At 40.3% G+C, this 17,925-nt stretch overlaps 1 protein-coding gene across 3 annotated transcripts in view; it reads right to left on the bottom strand.

Annotated features, from left to right (window-relative positions):
• LOC130087365 (transforming growth factor beta-1-induced transcript 1 protein-like) overlaps window positions 1–17,925 on the bottom strand; it is a 252,832-nt gene that overhangs the window by 111,752 nt on the left and 123,155 nt on the right. For 2 of the 3 annotated variants that reach the window (XM_056253640.1, XM_056253643.1), the window contains 2 exons: window positions 3,339–3,411; window positions 2,921–3,038 (listed from right to left, as the gene is read on the bottom strand). In XM_056253640.1, the coding sequence (XP_056109615.1) occupies window positions 2,921–3,038; window positions 3,339–3,411 (191 nt within the window). The remainder of the gene's footprint in view (window positions 1–2,920; window positions 3,039–3,338; window positions 3,412–17,925) is intronic. The other variant, XM_056253642.1, reaches the window with a different exon arrangement.

The following is a 17,925-nucleotide window of genomic DNA, read 5'->3' as shown; positions in this document are numbered from 1 at the left end:
TCTGTTCAGTTAGTCTTGGGCGGTTCTTGTTTATGTTACACAGGTGTGTTTATTCTCTGCCTGTCTGCTGTTTTGTTCATAAGTAAAGTTTATTGAATTGGAAATCTGGACACTTGTCTTCATCTACCTTCACCACACCCGTGACAAGTAGATGCATAAGATGCTCATGCATCATGATTTTGCATACCTAAAAAAGTTATAAAAAAGTTTATCATAATAATCTAACATTTTATAATAAATGTTATAATAAAGACCTCTCTAATGGTTTATTATCATTATTATGGTACGACCGTTTGATTGACGCACTTACTGTCCAATGATTCTAGGTGGTCTTGGAAATGATTGGCTGGAGTTTTTCGAGTCCTGCCCGTTCCACAGATGATTAAATTGCTTAATTTTCATTTCAGTGCTTCTAACTCAGTGGCTGTAAGTGGGTTAGGAATAGGATTTCAATTGATTTTGAAAAAATGGTCAAAAAAGAAAATCACATACCCCACCTTTAATATCCTTTTACATTCTAATTCTAAACAAACTTTTATTTTTGGTTTATTATTTTTAAGGCCCAGTATGGGAACTGACCAAAACCTCCAGCTTCAACCCAAAAGTCCATCCTACAATTTCGGATACATCAGTGTTAGACAGCGAATCCATCTCTTATTTCATCAAATAAAGCAAAACAGATTAAGCTAAAAAAAAAAAGAGGCCACTTTATCATCAAACAAAGCAAAACAGATCAAGCTAAAAAAAGGCCACTTTATCATCAAACAAAGCAAAACAGATCAAGCTAAAAAAAAATGGCCACTTTATCATCAAACAAAGCAAAACAGATCAAGCTAAAAAAAAGGGGCCACTTTATCATGAAACAAACCAAAACATTCAGTCGTACCATTGTCTTCTATCTTATGCTTAAGAAGCTCTCAAGTCAAATCCCCATCCGACCCATTCTTTGTGGATGACTCCGACCACCCCGTCACACGTTCTTGGTTCCAAATAACACCTCAAAAAAACAATCATCCAATCCGGCATCCCAGGGTTCTTTGTTAATCTATCTCCCGTTGCTGTCCAGTGATTATTTGCTTTTTTGGGGTAGTGCTCTGTGTTCGAGCCAAATTCCAAGCTCAGAGCCCTCTCCTTGGACAGCACGCCAAATACGCACATTTTATACTATATCTGATTATATGTATGTGTGAACTTGTGAAATTATGTTTTATTAAAAAAGTTGGGAAGGAGCACGTTCAGATAATCTACCCAGTTAGCTTGAGAGGAGGCTTATATATAGAGCCAACTTACCTCTGTTCCACAACAGTTTTTCAAGCATCCCTCCTCCACCCCAACTCCTCACTCTCGGTTATTCCTATCCCGGCCAGAGATGGGGAAGGGTGCTCCTGGTTCAGGCCAAATTCCGAGCTCAGAGCCCTCTCCTTGGACAGCATTCCAAATACGCATATTTTATACTATATCTGATTGTATGTAAGTGTGAACTCGTGAAACTTTCTGGAGGATTTGTTTTGTCCCAACTGCCCAGTCATTTTATAAAATAGTCCAACGGCGATCACATCGACTATAAATGCCTCTGAAGTGTGCGATCAGTCAGCAGACGGTTGGGGTACAGTGTTTGGCGAAAGTATAAACAAGGCTTAACCCAGCTTAATAATGGCGCTTTTCCACTGCTGGTATGGCTCGGTACGGCTCAGTACGGTTCGGCTCGGCTCGCTTCGCTTTTCCACTGCATGGTACGACTCGGCTCAGCACGGCACGGCACGGCTCGGTTCGCTCAGTACCGCTTCAAAGTGGGTGGGATTTAGTCTGATCGTTATAGTTTATCCGCTCCTCAGCAATCAACTAGAGGAACGTCTGCACTTCGTCCACTGACCACGATTCAGCCATTACTTTTTTGGAAGTTTTCTTTCTTTCTTTTTTCTTCAAGAAAGTCGTTTTAAAACAGGTGCTACAGCGGTGGCTGACTGACTGTTACTATTTAAATCTAGCGGGTTTGATGTCTCGTAAATACAATGACGCTGGTAGTGACGATTCTGTCTGACCAAGCAGTGATCTGCATGTTTTCACGTCATATTTTAGTATCGGTACAGTACGCTTGGAACCTCAATAGAGGTGGTACCATTTAAAGCGAGCCGTAGCGTATCGTACCATGCAGTGGAAAAGCGCCACAAGTGAGCCGTACCGAGCCGAGCCGTACCATACCATGCAGTGGAAAAGCGTCAAAGCATGCCGTACCGAACCGTGCCGTGCCGTACCGTACCATGCAGTGGAAAAGCGCCATAAGTTAACTATAGCCCCTTTCACACAGAGATTCCGGAAAATACACGGATAAAGCGACCCGGGATTTGACCCGGGTTCGTTTGATTTTGCTTCATTCACACTGCCAGTGATTTGCCGGAATCAGAGAGCGCGTTCACACACAACCCGTGTATGTTCCGGAAAGACACGTGACATCGATGTTACATGTAATGTCTCAGCAACATGCATAGTTTGCTTATGAGCTGCGATTTCTCTCTGGAGAAACCACGCTTGTGCATTTTTTTCTCTGATTCGATCATAAACTAGCGCATTACGTACCGTTTCACTAGCCTGCTTTCACTTCACTTCAGCGTCATCATTACGACACGGCATTGGTTACGGCTTTTGTTCACACAGCGCGCGTTCCGGGTCTGAACACGGCAATGTTACTAGGTCCCCAACCCGGCATCGATCCCGGCATCAGTCCCGGGTCGTGTTTGCGTTCACACAGAAGGCACTCTGGCAATTTGCCGGCAATTTGCCGGGTTCAAAGCGCTGTGTGAAAGGGGCTTATCAGTAAGCCAATAGCAGTTACTAATTATTGAGTTACCAGTTTGAAAACAATTATTAATTTTGCATTTCCATCTGGTGGTGCTAGTGGTGCAAACATAACAAACATCACCTTTAAATGCATAAAATTGTGTATCAAACATACTGTGCTTTGGACTCTGAAGTCTGACAGAGACGCCATTAGTTTGTCCAGCTCTAATGTAGCAGATGTAGCTGATGGTTTCGCTGAGCTAGAAACAGAGAAAAAAAAAAAAAATCACCATCACTGTCCAACAGACATAAATACTTATTGATTGTATACAGTCTACATCCATACAAATTTGATCTTTGTGAATTTAACATTTTTTTTCCAGAATGTTTCATTACTGCATACGAAGACATTTATTTAAAAAAGATGTCTACAGGGATATGCCATCAGTTAGTATGTAGTAGGTATGTAATCTCATACCTGTCATAAGAGATGGAGAATGAGTATGTAGAAAAATTTGTATACAGATCAATATACATAGCAAATATATCAGTGCACTAACCAAGTTGAGGACGGACCAGACTTTGAAGACTTATCATCTTTTTTGGTGCTGGGGAATTGAGCCAAAATCTCATCTAAGAAAGACAAAGGGACAACAAATGCTTCAGAGTAGCTCTCCCCCGAATGGAATGCTTGGGTGCAGCTTACTGAATACCGCTCACTAAATACTGGATACTGCCTACCCAGATTGCAAGGTGACATTGATACAATGTTGAGTTTTGTTCCAAACCATCATTTTGGTTGAGATTGACATCTCAATGATGAAAGTGTGTTGGATTAGCATTGAAATTTTGATGAAAGACGACAGCACACGTAGTTGGAAAAAGTGATTTTGAGCTAACATTTGTACATTTGATTTGTAGTTGATCACCACAAGATCATGCAGAAATGTTTCTCTGCAGAACACTTGTGGGTGTTACCCAATCAGTGCGGCCTTTTCAAACTATGATGGGCATTTTCAACCGCTTTACCTGATTTGCTCCAATCTTTTAGGGGCTTGGTTTAGGGGTGGGCCTTCATGACTTTAGCAAGTCAGATAAAGCGGTTGAAAAACACCCATCTTGTCTCAGTTATGTAGGTAGTAGCCTCCGTTCCCTGATGGAGGTAGAGAGACGTGGTGTCGAATTCTGACACTAAGGGTGACTCTTGGGAGCCCCAAACACCTCTGACGTATTCAGAAATGCCAATGAAATTGGCATGTGGAATTTGCAGGTCTGGCCATGCCCCTGGGCATACGGACATCACACGCTCAGGTTTGTGCTGAGGATCCGAGGTATGTCATGGTGTTGTGGTGGCAATTTTAATGATATTCATTGATCTTTAGTAAAATATAGATGATTCAAAGAATGTCACATGTGTGTCTCTCACTTGTAGTGAGAGAGGATTCTGTTTATGTACCTGGGGAGGCAGAAGAGGGAGACACTCCAGAGAACAGACGAACAAGGACCTCTGACCTAGATGTCAGAAGGCCATTTGGTGCAGGGGAGCTTAGTGGGCCAACTAGTCTATGGAAAACTACTGGGAGGAAGGCTCTGGGGGGAAGAAGGCCTTGAAACTAAGATAAAAGCTAGTTCAGTCTGTCTGGGGGTGTGTCACTCTTCTGCACAGGGTAACAACTGTGTATTAGACTGCTCCTATTCTTGCAAGAATAAATACTTCTATTTTATATAATTTGACCCTGAGTGTCTCTTACGCAGTGATGTTTGTTTGAGATGAATTTTTGCCACAACAGTTTTGGTGTCAGAAGTGATATTCCTTGGACGTGCCTCCTGGACCTGAGATCGGACGGTGTTTGGCCACCTGGACTAAGTAAGTTCCAGCTCTACCTCGTAAACTTGAGAGAGAGGGGCCGACCGATATCAGGGCCGGGAGAATCGACCACTGGAATCTAAAGAACCCGGTGGCAACAGAAGCATCTCTGGTAAGAGACAGTTCAATTTATTTTCTTTTGGGTAAGTTAATTAAATTCGGTTTAATTGGGAGAAGAGTGAAATTGAACCATATTGGCTGAAGGCTGTTTCTGTGGTACGTAATCTGAGATTAATTGAGATCTATATAGATCAAGAAATTTCAAACAGATACGAGGGAAAAATCTGAGATTAATTGAGGTCTGTAACAGAACAAGAAATTTCAAGCAGATAAATAATCTGGGATTAAGTGAGAACTGTAACAGATCAAGAGATTTCAAACAGATAGGTACCCTGAAAATTAGTTGTTCCACGACGGAGCAAATTGTTTTTAGGTACTGAGGCTAATTAGGGGGAACCAGAATTTTTTGGTAAACCATAATTAGGAGGGCACTAATAGTGCAACCCGACCGATTTGGGTTAAAAGAAAAGAGTCGGATTTGTTAGGGACGCCTAACAGATTAAAGAAAACGCGCGTTGAAGAGAAATCCACAGGGAACAGAAAACAGCCAGTATGGGAAAATCTCAGAGTAAGCATGCCAAATTTGATACACCGGTTTTCTGTAGAACTAGGAAAGTATGGGGGGAAATGTATGTTTTAGATATTGGGAAAAAAACTGAGAAAATACCATGATTTCCCCAGGGAGGGAACACTGAGCACAAATAGACTAAGAGTGTGCGAGAATCAGTGGAACAGGGCAGCGGGACAAAAGGTTGTTGTGGCTGCGTTCAACATGTGTGTAAAAAATGTGAACAGATAATGGATTGTTCAGTTGAAGATAAAATGTCGAACTGCCAGGAGAAATAATGTTTTTTACTTCTTCATCCAGTAAATGGATGCATGACATTAGATGTCTATAGAACTTAAATTTATATGACAAGGATTGAAGTAGCAAGAAGCAATAAGGCTGTCTGTGTGAAATAGAGGGAACTGTAAGTGAGACTTGGTGGAAGAGGGAAGTGAAAAAACAAAAAGGTTGGTGTGTGAGATATGTGTGTGTGGGGATTGTTCAAACAATCATGTACTGGTTAGATAATGAAGGAACTGGCATGTTTGAGAAAAGAAAGGAGAGGATAATGAAGGAACTGGCATGTAGGGAAAAGAAAGGAGGAATATAGTAGAAAACTATATGTGATGAAAATAGAAATGGTCTGACAGAATTTATGGAAGTCAAATTAACTGTTTAAATGATATGAAAAGTTTTAGAATAAAATAAGGCATTGTATGATTGACAGGGATTAACATGATATGAAGAATGTTTTAAGCAGAATGGGGAACAATTCTAGATTTTGATAAAATAATGATTGAAATGATGATATATCTGCCTTATTTTATTAATGTTAAGAAAATAAGGGTATTGAAGCAAGTAGCTATAATGGTTGTCTGTGTAATTTACGGACTGAGTAATATAATCTGTTTTGGAGAAACAGTAGAGATAAGACTGAGATAAAATAATGATAATATTAAGTTGAATCTGCAGACTAACCATGTGATGGAAGAAAAAGGCTTCAAACCAGTTGTAATGAAAATAATGATGTACAAATTGTTACACTTTATGAAGAGTAACGGAACAGTCCGGGAAAATAAATAAATAAATAAATAAATAGTGAGACAGAAGAGAGCAAATGCTGTAAACAGCTCTGCTCTGAAGATCTCACTTTGAAGAGATTTGCAGATGATGTTTTGTAAAAGATAAGCTGGGATAACAGCAACAGTGCTTGCTTATTCGCCCGGTTTCCGGATGTTAGACATGTACTTGTAATTAGTGTTGTTGATGATAATACCAAATTAGTAAGGTAAAGACAGAAAACAAATTCGAATATTTTGAGCATTTTCTGTGCTGCTCATGAAATTATGTTCTGCCAATAATAATGATGAAGAGTATGATTTGGCTATTGTGATTGAATCCGCCATTGGTGGATGGTCAAAGGAATACAGAGAACTGCTTATCAGTGGGTCTGTTTACATTCCTGAATGGGACACACACTGCTTCAAGGGTGTGCAGTTAAGTTGGAGCCGTTTGCAAGCTCACAGTGATCAAACTATAGTCAAGGACAGGTGTCTGATGCTGAAGTTGAGGCTGAAACAAATTCACTAGATGACAGAGAGTGTTTTAACGGTGGTCATCAGGACAATTTAATAGGTAACTGTAAATGACCACCGACAAGGTGTTTAAAAATGTGATAAAATGACAACACATTTCTGGTAATAATATTGGTTTGAAAATAGATCAGTGTTTAAATGACGACAGTGACAATTTTTGGTCTGAGAAATAAGAGATAAAAAACAAGGTCAAAAGATTGAAGTCTTAAAGTGAATCCTTTTGTGACTCCAACAAATGTGAGTTGCAAAATATGTAAAGGTAATATAGAGAGACAGATCTCAAAGATGATTTATAATAACTGCAAAAGATGCAGAGTAGCCTTGTCAAAGTTAGTGTGAATCCTGATTGGAGACTGATAAACTCCTAGAAGAGAAAACTTTGAAGTCAGAGATTAAGCTATGGTAATTGAGATTGAGAAATGTGAAACGTTATTGAGAACTAGAATAATTACCATTATGTAAGAACAAATAAGCAGAAGCAGTAGGCTACTGAATTAACAGTTGCTAAATGTAAAATGTGTTGAAAGGCATCTGATTAAACAAACAGCTTGAAAAGTTGACCATGAAAGAACTAGAAGCTGATGTTTTGCTTTCAAAAGATAAGTTTGTTATGGGCTGTATTGAAACAGTTCGCTTATCTAAAATCTGATGTGTGCTGTGCCTGAAACAGCCAGTGCGACAGAGACTCAATCTGAGTGGAAATTTGTAATGTCTAAATTCCCTGAGATGGGCAAAAGACAAATATAAATAATATGTTTATTTGAAACCGTATGTAATTTCTGGCAAAGATGCCTTAAGCTGGGATAGAGTTAAAAGATGATAGATAAATGTTTGATGTTAGAAGTATATGAGAGAGCAGTGTACCATCCAATAGAGTCTCAGAGTCTCTCTCATTCAATGAGTCAGCTAAAAGCTGGTATCTGTGATAATAAGTAAAGCACAGTGTTTCAGTTGAAGATCATAGACACAGAGATGTTTTAAAAATAAAACTGAATGACTTTAAAGAAGTATTTAAAATAATAATACAGATAGAGATGACATTTTGATTAGCTTATTTTAGGACCAGTAACTTCTTTGTCTCATTTAGTCTCCACCATTCAGGACCGATGGCTCCGGCTACAGATGAAGTACACTGAATGTACGGTTGTGATCTAAATTCACTGAGTATAATCCAAGTAGCTAGGTTGTTGCTTTTAAGATAGTTAATGGATTTAAGTGATTAAATACTGTTGTTATTGACCTGTCTCCCTGTGTGAACACTATTAGGCAATCCGAATGGCTCTGGTGACTCTTGAACATGCCTTTCCTAAGCTCCAGAAAACAGCTGAGTTCTGTTGAAGAGAACTGATTGTGTGATTGGAAAGAGCGGTCACCAGTGGGCACGAGTGACCATCTCGATGACGGGTAAGACCTTCTTTGGCCAGACAGGGGGCAACCCAAGCCAGAGTGGATCACGTAAAGTCATTGGGCATCTCAAGATGGAGGTGTTTATGTGAGAAAGGTATGAGAGTGGAGCGGATGACTGTGAGGCCAGCAGCATCCTTTATCGTTAGGGCGGATGAGCTGTGAGGAGTTACAGGCAGTCTGACCCAGAAACGTGAGTGTTCCTCTATACCAATCACAAGAAACCGCATTAGTTGTATGGCTTGTTTTTTATTGTGACAAGCGTCTGCAAATATGCCAGGGGAAAACACCCTGATGGAGATTATAGATAAAGGGCTAACAGGAGTGGGCTTTCAAGAGCCAGCTGAGGCCATGAAGTGATTCCCATTAGTTGTTGTGGAGACAGTAGCAAAACTTTTTATGTACTGGTTTGCCTTATGGGCAAGGAAAATCATAGTGTTGATTTTGAACTAATAGGTCTATGACATAGTTTTAACTCTTGAAGGTCGTTAGACATGGTGGTGGCTAAAGATGAAGACAGCTTTTAATTTAAGGAAAGTCTGGATGACAAAGGTGAATGGTCAAAGGTTATTGTAATGAATAAAAATTTTGTCTAAGTTACAGCCTTAGGAGGCTGGTGGGAAAATTATTTGTTTATAGTGAGAGAGACTGCCTGAGTTGGAGGAAGGGATGGTAACTGTGTCTGTCTTTCTGTTATCTGCCTGCTAGAGCAAGCTGAAGCAAAATAATGATAATGAAACAAAACAACCCAGCTGACTTGTCTAAAAATCAAATGAATAATGAACAAGACGTGCTTTGAAAGTGGTTAAGATACCATGTAAAATTAGGTAGAAGCTACAGGAAAAATGGAAAGGTTAAAATCTTATTTAAAATTTAAATCTTTTAGCAATAATATAAAGAAAAGTGAACATTGAGAATGAGCAGTTAACATATGTGTGTCTAGTACGAGTGCGTGTGATAGTGACAGCACTTTATGTCTTGTATGTATTAGTTTGGGGCACTAATATTCCGCCTGAATGGTGTGTATATTGCGTCATTAACCTCTGGAATGAGTTTATCATTACAGATGGGTTAAGGCAAATGACAAATTTTAAAGAAGCTGATAATTCTGATGAAAAGACAATACAGAACATGGGACAAGCTTTAAGTTGATTGGCCATCAAGCTCTGTCTGGTAGTAATAATTTTGTCATACATAATGTAGATTTGAAGATCAGTAAATTGGAATTGTGTAGTTGTAGATCACCATCTGGCATGGGCTGAGATAAATGAAAATGTTGTAGATTTGAGGGAAACAACAAAGTGACATATTGGCTAAGTCAACATGAAATTATCAAGAGAGCCTCTCACATTTATGATTATTGTGAACAAAGGGGGAGAAATGATTGACTGACATTGACCAAGTCTGCACAGCACGACCTGACCTAATAGGGAAAATTGATGACTTTGGAAATGTTTGTAGATGACTGACTTGAGAGACCTAACAACAGGCCTGAAAAGCAGTATACGCTGTGAGACTGAGGGCCGTTGCCTTTCAAATACTTCGATAAGAAGATGAGATTGTGGCTTCAAGTGAAGAATGTAATATTTTTGTTTCAGAGGCAGAGAAATTTGTCTGAAGGACAACGTTTGGGTTAGTGTTGATGGCAAACTTTATAAAAACACTATGTTAAATGTTATGTTAAATTGATGCTCGAGTTGTGTCGTGCATCAAGAGGGAGATGGTATAACAATTGCCAAATATGGTTTATTAAGGGGTTCACAGTTGCTGAATAAATGTTGGGAGAACACTAGGGGTAATTTGATAAAAGCCCCGAAAGAAGCCATTTTTTCTGCCTAACAAAATTGATGTCTGTGAGTGTGCACACACCAATAACAAAGATTGTTTCAACAGGAAACGCCAGGGCATCGAAGGACACGGGAGAACAGTAGACAAAAGAAACTACGTACTTTACTATCTGACAATAACCTCGAAATTTGTTTCTCTTTACAGAGAGCATGCAGGATTGGGAGACAGGGCAAAATGTGCAAATAAAATAATGGTTATGGATGAATTTGGCTAACTGTCCTGGCCTGGGTTATTAGTGTGGCAGAAAGGTGCTACACCTGCGCAGCGCATAACTTAAAATTTTCCTTTTACAGAATGTCAGGATGGATTGGATCAAACAGAACTAATTCTGTTCCAAATGTATAAATATTGTGTGGACATGAGCAAAGTGGGTTGAGTGTTTTTCAGGGTAAAAGGACCCCGAGTGCTATTAAGTGAGCAAGAAATTATCCGGTGATAATGTTTCAGGCAGGGTTTCCGTTGTCCGGTAATTACCGGACATTGGCCGGGAAAAAAATGAAATGTCCGACAAAATTAAATCTCTCCGGTCAAATTGTCCGATTAAAATTGCGTAATAATCCCGCCCCCCTAACACAATATGAATTTGAGAATAAGCCTAAAATGTATAAAGCAAAAATACACCGACCTTTGGCTATGTTAAAGGAACAGGCTCTACCGTTTGAAAGTTATTAAACAACATCGCATGCTGCATTTCAAATAAAGCGCACGCCTAGAACGGCTGTAATATAGACCTAAACAACGAACGATTGAGTGAGACGTTTCAAATATGGCCAGGTCCATTGATATTATTGATAAAGTTGATAAATTGATAAAGTTGACGATGCAGACTCGCCATCTTCGCAGTAGTGAACGCGCCTATAGAGAGAAGTGTGCACGCGCCGACGCCTCCGTGTCCTGATTAGCCTATATTGTCCACTATATTCGCTTCTTATTTAATAATCCAGGCAAATTTGTTGATGAAACATTGATTAAAATTAATATACAATTTATACAAAACGAAATTTTCAAGCAAAAATAATATTCGAAGATCGTTGGGTTGATTATTATTCGAAAATCGCACCCCTCCACCACATGCACACACACATGCATTAGGCTACACACCAGAGCATGTGAGCAAAGCGGAGCGGTGTGACGCTTATTATAAGTTAAAAAACTTAAATATACGTTTCATTTTTATAAATAATATAATGTTATTATTTTTTTATTTCATCTATGTTGATTAGGCTATATGAAAAGGGAACCGCATGAGATGAGTAAGATAGGATCATAAGATGACCAATAGGCCTATATATCGGAAAACATTTGGAATTGGTCAGACATGATTTTGACCACTTATTTAGTTTTGTTTTGTAGAAAGCCTTTCTTTAAAGTTTATTTCGTTTTGTATAAATTGTATCTTCATTTTAATCAATGTTTCATCAACAAATTTGCCTGGATTAAAAAATAAGAATTTATTCATATGAAGTGTGCATTTCTCTCTCTATGCGCGTTCACTACTGCGAAGATGGCGAGTCTGCATCGTCAACTTTATCAATTTATCAACTTTTTATATTTAAATGTTTCATGCATAATCATTACTTTCGCCGGTTCTTTGTGGCAAGCTTTATTTCAGGTGTTGCGTGATATCTCTGCGCCCGAGTATCAGTGCTTCGCCTGTGTAGAGTCTCCGCAACGGCGATAGATTGAAACGCGCGTCCAAGTGAAGATTGCGCAACTCGCGCAGCGCGTCGTCCATGCAACTGATAGCAGCGGACACGAGCGCTCAGCTTGATTTAAAAAACAACTGATTTTAGCGCTAGATCTCTTATTTAATAGCGAACTAAATTAATGATCTGCTAGTTAACTGGAGATGTTTTATTTATTTGTATTAGGTACATCCGTGCCTCAATGTTTCAAAAAGTGAATGTGTGTGAAACCATAGTAAACAACAATTGGTGTTAATTGACGCCAATCGGACGTTCATGTTTTTTTCCATCTATTTGAAAGTTAGGCTAATAATAACATGTTGCATTCTATACGGCCTGATTATGTCATTTTTTAAGTTACATAGCCTGCCTCCAGTTTTCCTCAACTTGACTAATTAAGAGGCGATATTTGACCGGCATATCATCAAAATGTCCGTTAAACGAAACCTCTGCCGGTCACTTTGACCGGCACCATTTTTTTCTAGCGGAAACTCTGGTTTCAGGTTGTTGATTCCACAGGTCACACCAAAGGGGACGAGCTGCTAGACGAGCGGCCACTAACAAAATACTTAAGGTCTCCATTCACAGGTGACAGTTCACTCCAGTGGGGGTGCGGTCGTGATATAAGGGAAAACCTTATAAGGATCAGAAAATGGTTGGAGAGTGTGACACCTGGGTCCAAGCCTCTCACCTACACCGACAGGCCACAACCATCCCATAGTCCATGGGGCGAACGAGATGATCAACACGCCTGGAGGAGGATGTGAACCAACTAATGGTTTAAGAATGTGGTTTTGTGATTATTTTGAGGATTTTATTTGATTAAATCAAAATAGGGCTTAGTATTGATATACAGTAGATCAAAAGATTTGATTGGTTACTTATTCATTAGGAAATATTTAAGGAAAATGTTTTTGGGAAGAGAAGATCTATTAATTAATGTAAATGGTAGGGATAATTGTTGAAGCTTATTAAGTAGAACCACAGCATGTTTGAATTAAAAGTTAAAGGTAAAAGAACACGGAACGTCCGTGGGGCGAACGAGATGATCAACACAACTGATGGTTTAAGTTTAACAGAATAATCTGTTTTTGTGATGATTTTGTTTGATTGAATCAAACTAGGTATTGATTTGATTGTAAATGTAGAAAATATATTGATTGTGTCTGTAATGGAAATATTAGAGTTAATATTGAACAACTGCATTGGTTAGAAGAATGGATAAAATTATAAGACTTCTCTGGTTAGATTTTGTTAAATATGGCATTAAATAGAGCTTACTAAATTGAATTAGAAGTGAACAAAATATGGTTAGGAAAACCGAGGTGAAATATGGAGATGGGCGTAGATTAATGGAAAAGGCTTAATGATAGGAGTTAGGATTGTTATTCTAATAATTTTGTTATTCATGGGTGAATATGATTACAGTGACAGGTGAAACATGCTGTCTGTTCAATTGGTGAAAATGACAGTCTATCCCAAGGATGAACAAAATTATGTGACGATACAGGTAGCGGGAGCTACAGTGAGATATGTGTTAAATGTATGTTCTGTTTGTTTTTCTTCTATTTGTTTATTTTCTAATAAAGATTAAGGGCAAAAGATTTAAAGAAGGTTACAAGCAGCGGTCATCCGTGTTACAAGATGGCGTACAAGGACAGGGGTTGAAACTGAGGGATTTTTTTATTATACTTTTTCTGTTGGTGTCCTTATTGTGTTATAACTATTTACTCCTTACTGGTGTGACTGAGGGTCTGTTTACAGGAGCGCAGGAACAGAGATTTCTCGTTTAGCCCGGCACCGTAAACATGTTTACTTGCTTGCTAATATATTACGGGTCCTTTCCCCCACAAAAACAGCCTTATGCTTCTTCATTCTAAACTTTTCTTCACAGGTTCAAGGAGAGTGATCATTTATGCAAAAATCAGAGATGAAGAGTATAAGTGTGATGATATGACTTAAAATTTGTTTTATTGTTTATTATTGTGATTATGGGTAATCAGAATGATAAAAAGTGAGGAGTTGTGGTGGCAATTTTAATGATATTCATTGATCTTTAGTAAAATATAGATGATTCAAAGAATGTCACATGTGTGTCTCTCACTTGTAGTGAGAGAGGATTCTGTTTATGTACCTGGGGAGGCAGAAGAGGGAGACACTCCAGAGAACAGACGAACAAGGACCTCTGACCTAGATGTCAGAAGGCCATTTGGTGCAGGGGAGCTTAGTGGGCCAACTAGTCTATGGAAAACTACTGGGAGGAAGGCTCTGGGGGGAAGAAGGCCTTGAAACTAAGATAAAAGCTAGTTCAGTCTGTCTGGGGGTGTGTCACTCTTCTGCACAGGGTAACAACTGTGTATTAGACTGCTCCTATTCTTGCAAGAATAAATACTTCTATTTTATATAATTTGACTCTGAGTGTCTCTTACGCAGTGATGTTTGTTTGAGATGAATTTTTGCCACAACAGTGTCGAATACTGACACTAAGGGTGCCTATGGAAAACGCCACAACGCTAGACTGAGTTAAAAGTCCTGGCGATGCAGATGTCGGCAAACTACTTTGTGCCGGCTAACAGGTGCACCCAAGAAGAACGTAGCCTACCCAGCATCCTTTGCAAGCTCAGAATAATTTTTACGTATCACACAGTGATCAAAAAGAGCTTACAATGGAAATAGGTTGTTTAGCTTGATTTCCTTTTGACCTTTTGTTGTTCTTTGTTTTGTTTTGTTTGTTTTTTGTTAGAAAAAACATCTACCGTTGCACAGAGGAAGCACTCTGCCTCCCAATTGGGAGAAAGAACCACATCCTACCCTTGGGGAGTTTAACATGTGGAAGCACATCACATGGACTTGCCTCTCGGGAATTAGCCCGCAGCTATGTAGATGTCTGCTAAAGAAGTTGGTTAAAGCCCAAGGCGATGCAACACTCCTAGTTGAGTGTGCTCGTACTTCAAAGAGACAGGGCACACCCTGTGTCTGATATGTCAAGGCTATAGCATCCTCTATCCAGTGGGCCAAACTCTGTTTGGAGACAGTCTTCCCCTTCTGCTGCCCTATGAAACAGACAAAGAGCTGCTCAGAGCTTTCGATGCTCTGCATGCGTTCCAAATAAATGTGCCGGGCCCGTACTGGACACAGCAATGATTGGCTGGTTCTGCCTCGTTTCAAAGCAGGACTTGGAAGTTTGAAACTCAAGGCACGTTACGCTGACAGAGAATGCCTGCAGGTCCCCAACCCTCTTGATGGAGGTAAGCTCGGTCAGGAGCGCCTTCTTTTAAGAGAGGGCATCAAGCTCAACTGACTCAAGCAGCTTAAATGGGGCCTACCCTGGTGAGAAAAAAAAGAAGATAAGTATACTTGCCGCCAGACTAATTATCAGTATACTTCAAGTGTGTTAATGATTAGTTAACTTGAAGTGTGCTATTTTTAAACAAATTTAAACAAATTTGAACTAAGTATATTTTAGTTGTAATTAAATTGTAGTAAAGCATAACTTTTGTGTTTTGTGTACTTTTGTGGAGTTCTCTTTGTCTCCTCTCCTCTCAGATAGCCTATGGGGGGTTTGGAGGGGCAGTTCAGTAGCTTTATCGTGGGGGTGCAGGACAATATAGGTGTTAATCGCCCCTCTTTCCTATGGAGAATGTCAGATAGCCAGCCTGATGATATAGGCAAAATTCCTTTAAGGAATTCGATGTGTCCAAATGTAGGCCCTATCTTATTAAATTATAAATATTGTTGTTAATGTATTTAATGGTTTTTCATAAAACAATTCAATTGAAGTGTTCAATCCAGTTGTTTCAACTGGTTTTGTAGAGTTTTAGAAAGTTTGAGTACACTGTTGTAAGAAAAAATGACGTGGATGTCAAAGATCTCAAAAATGAAGTTTATTACAGCATAACAGTGGCAAGGTAGACGAAGCACCTTGGGTTCACCAGCGTCAGAATGAACACAGAACATCCAAATCTTAGGGGAGGGGAGCATCCTGAAGTCTTCCTCAGGAGGGTCAGAAGGGTCAACAGGGACTGGAGACTCCAGGACGGTACCGGCAGTTCAGGAGACCAGGGCAGGCTGAGCAGATGGCCAGGGCGGAGCAGGCTGTTCAGGCGGCCATGGCGGAGACGACCCTTCGGGCGACCATGGCGGATCCTCCTTCGTGGGCTTTCCGCGGGGGCCCGGTCTGGCCATTATGGGCGAGGACGTATAGCCCCGGCAGGGCTGACGTGAAGAGGCTCGGGCTCGGCAGGGCTGATGTGAAGAGGCTCGGGCTCAGCAGGGCTGACGTGAAGAGGCTCGGGCTTGGCAGGACGGGCGGATTTTTCAGATTTCAAACTGGTCTCAGTGGGACGAAACACTGGTTCGGCAGGCATGACGTGAAGATCAGGCTCGGCAGGCATGACGTGAAGATCAGGCTCGTCAGGCGTGACGTGAAGATCAGGCTGGTCAGGCGTGACGTGCTGGTCAGGCGTGAAGTGAAGATCAGGCTGGTCAGGCATGACGTGAGGATCAGGCTGGTCAGGCATGAGGTGAGGATCAGGCTGGTCAGGCGTGACGTGAGGATCGGGCTAGTCAGGCATGACGTGAAGATCAGGATGGTCAGGCATGACGTGAAGATCAGGGTGGTCAGGATGTGAGGATTTCCTGGGTCTAGCTGTGTTCCGGATCAAGGCACGACACTCTCCAGTAGGGTTGGGTATCGAAACGCGGTTCCAATAGGCAACCGGTTCCGACGTAAACGGTAGTTAACGAGACCGAATAAGAACGAAAATTTCGGTGCCTGACTTTTTCTTACCGCCCCCCTGTAAAACATCTCGCGGCACGAATGTTCCAATACATATATATAAAACATTTCCAGTTAACCAGCAGAGCATTCATTTTGTTCGTTTGTTAAATAAGAGAGGATCTAGCGCTGAAATGTGTTTTTTAAATCAAGTGATCAAAGTGCTCGTTGCCGCTGCGATCAGTGGCGCGGATACAGTGTTTTCTCTTGTGGCTTGCGCACACCCCTGTCTTCACTCAGATGCGCACTTATTCCGTTGCGGAGACTCTCTATTCGGTCAGGTGAAATCACAAAATATAATGCACACAAACGTGTCCCTGCTTGATATACAACCACTGATGAGCATAATCGGTTTTGATGAGAAAAAAAGAATGTACGAATGCGGATTAGAACCCAGAACCTCTGACACGCTTGACGAAAGTTCAAGTTCTGCAGGCTGCCAGTGTCTCTATAGCACGCAGTGTGTTTATCGTGCAATTTATACCCGAAAATTAGTTTTTACGTGCATATGATGCGCAGTTTTCGCATGCATTTGGTATGCACTTCATTGCGAGTAATACACACGCATCCCACACCTCTAATTCCACCCAAACGTATAATACACACGCACCCCAGACCACTACTAAATCTACCCTAACCAACCCATGCGTATCCTATGCACGTAAAAACTCATTTTCGCGTATAAATTACAAGATAAACACAATGCGTGCTATAGAGACGCATTTAGTGTGATCGGGTTGCGACATCACAGATGATGATAACAGCAGCCGTTCCACTTCGGGTAAGTCTAGTAGGCCTATTTTAATGCCAACTGCAAATCTTGCATATCAAGTAGGCTAGCAAACACCATTGCCATTCAACAGCGAGTGTGACAACGTGTGCAAAAAGTTTGAACAAAGTTCCAACACTTCTTTATATGAGGCTATACTGTGTGTGTTAAATATTTCTGATCAGTGTCAGATATTTCTCTGCTTAAAGTAAAAGTCATAATATGTGAAGACAAAATGTTGATCTTAACTTCAGTGTTTTACATCAGTAGCCTATTAAACGGCACAATTTCTCATTTAATCAGCAATCAGAAAATCTTTAAATATTTAAGTTAATATTGTGTCCAGTTTGGCCCTGTAAATAAAAGGTTTTTATTTTTTGACAAAGTGTGTGCGGTTTTGTTTTCTTTAGTACCGGTATAAGAACCGTTTAAGCACCAGAACCGTTTAAAAAATACAGAGTAGGTACTGGTATCAGATAAAACCCAACCAATACCCAACCCTACTCTGCAGACACCGGATAACGGTCTCCCTCCAATCCAGTCCGGTGGTGTCTGGGAGGTCGATAGGATGGTTGAATGTGGCCCCGATCCGGAA

This window comes from Rhinichthys klamathensis, unplaced genomic scaffold (genome assembly GCF_029890125.1).
Source record: "Rhinichthys klamathensis goyatoka isolate OS25496 unplaced genomic scaffold, OSU_Roscu_1.1 h1tg000108l_1, whole genome shotgun sequence".
NCBI lineage: Eukaryota > Metazoa > Chordata > Actinopteri > Cypriniformes > Leuciscidae > Rhinichthys > Rhinichthys klamathensis.
This window is presented reverse-complemented; position numbering and strand designations above follow the sequence as displayed.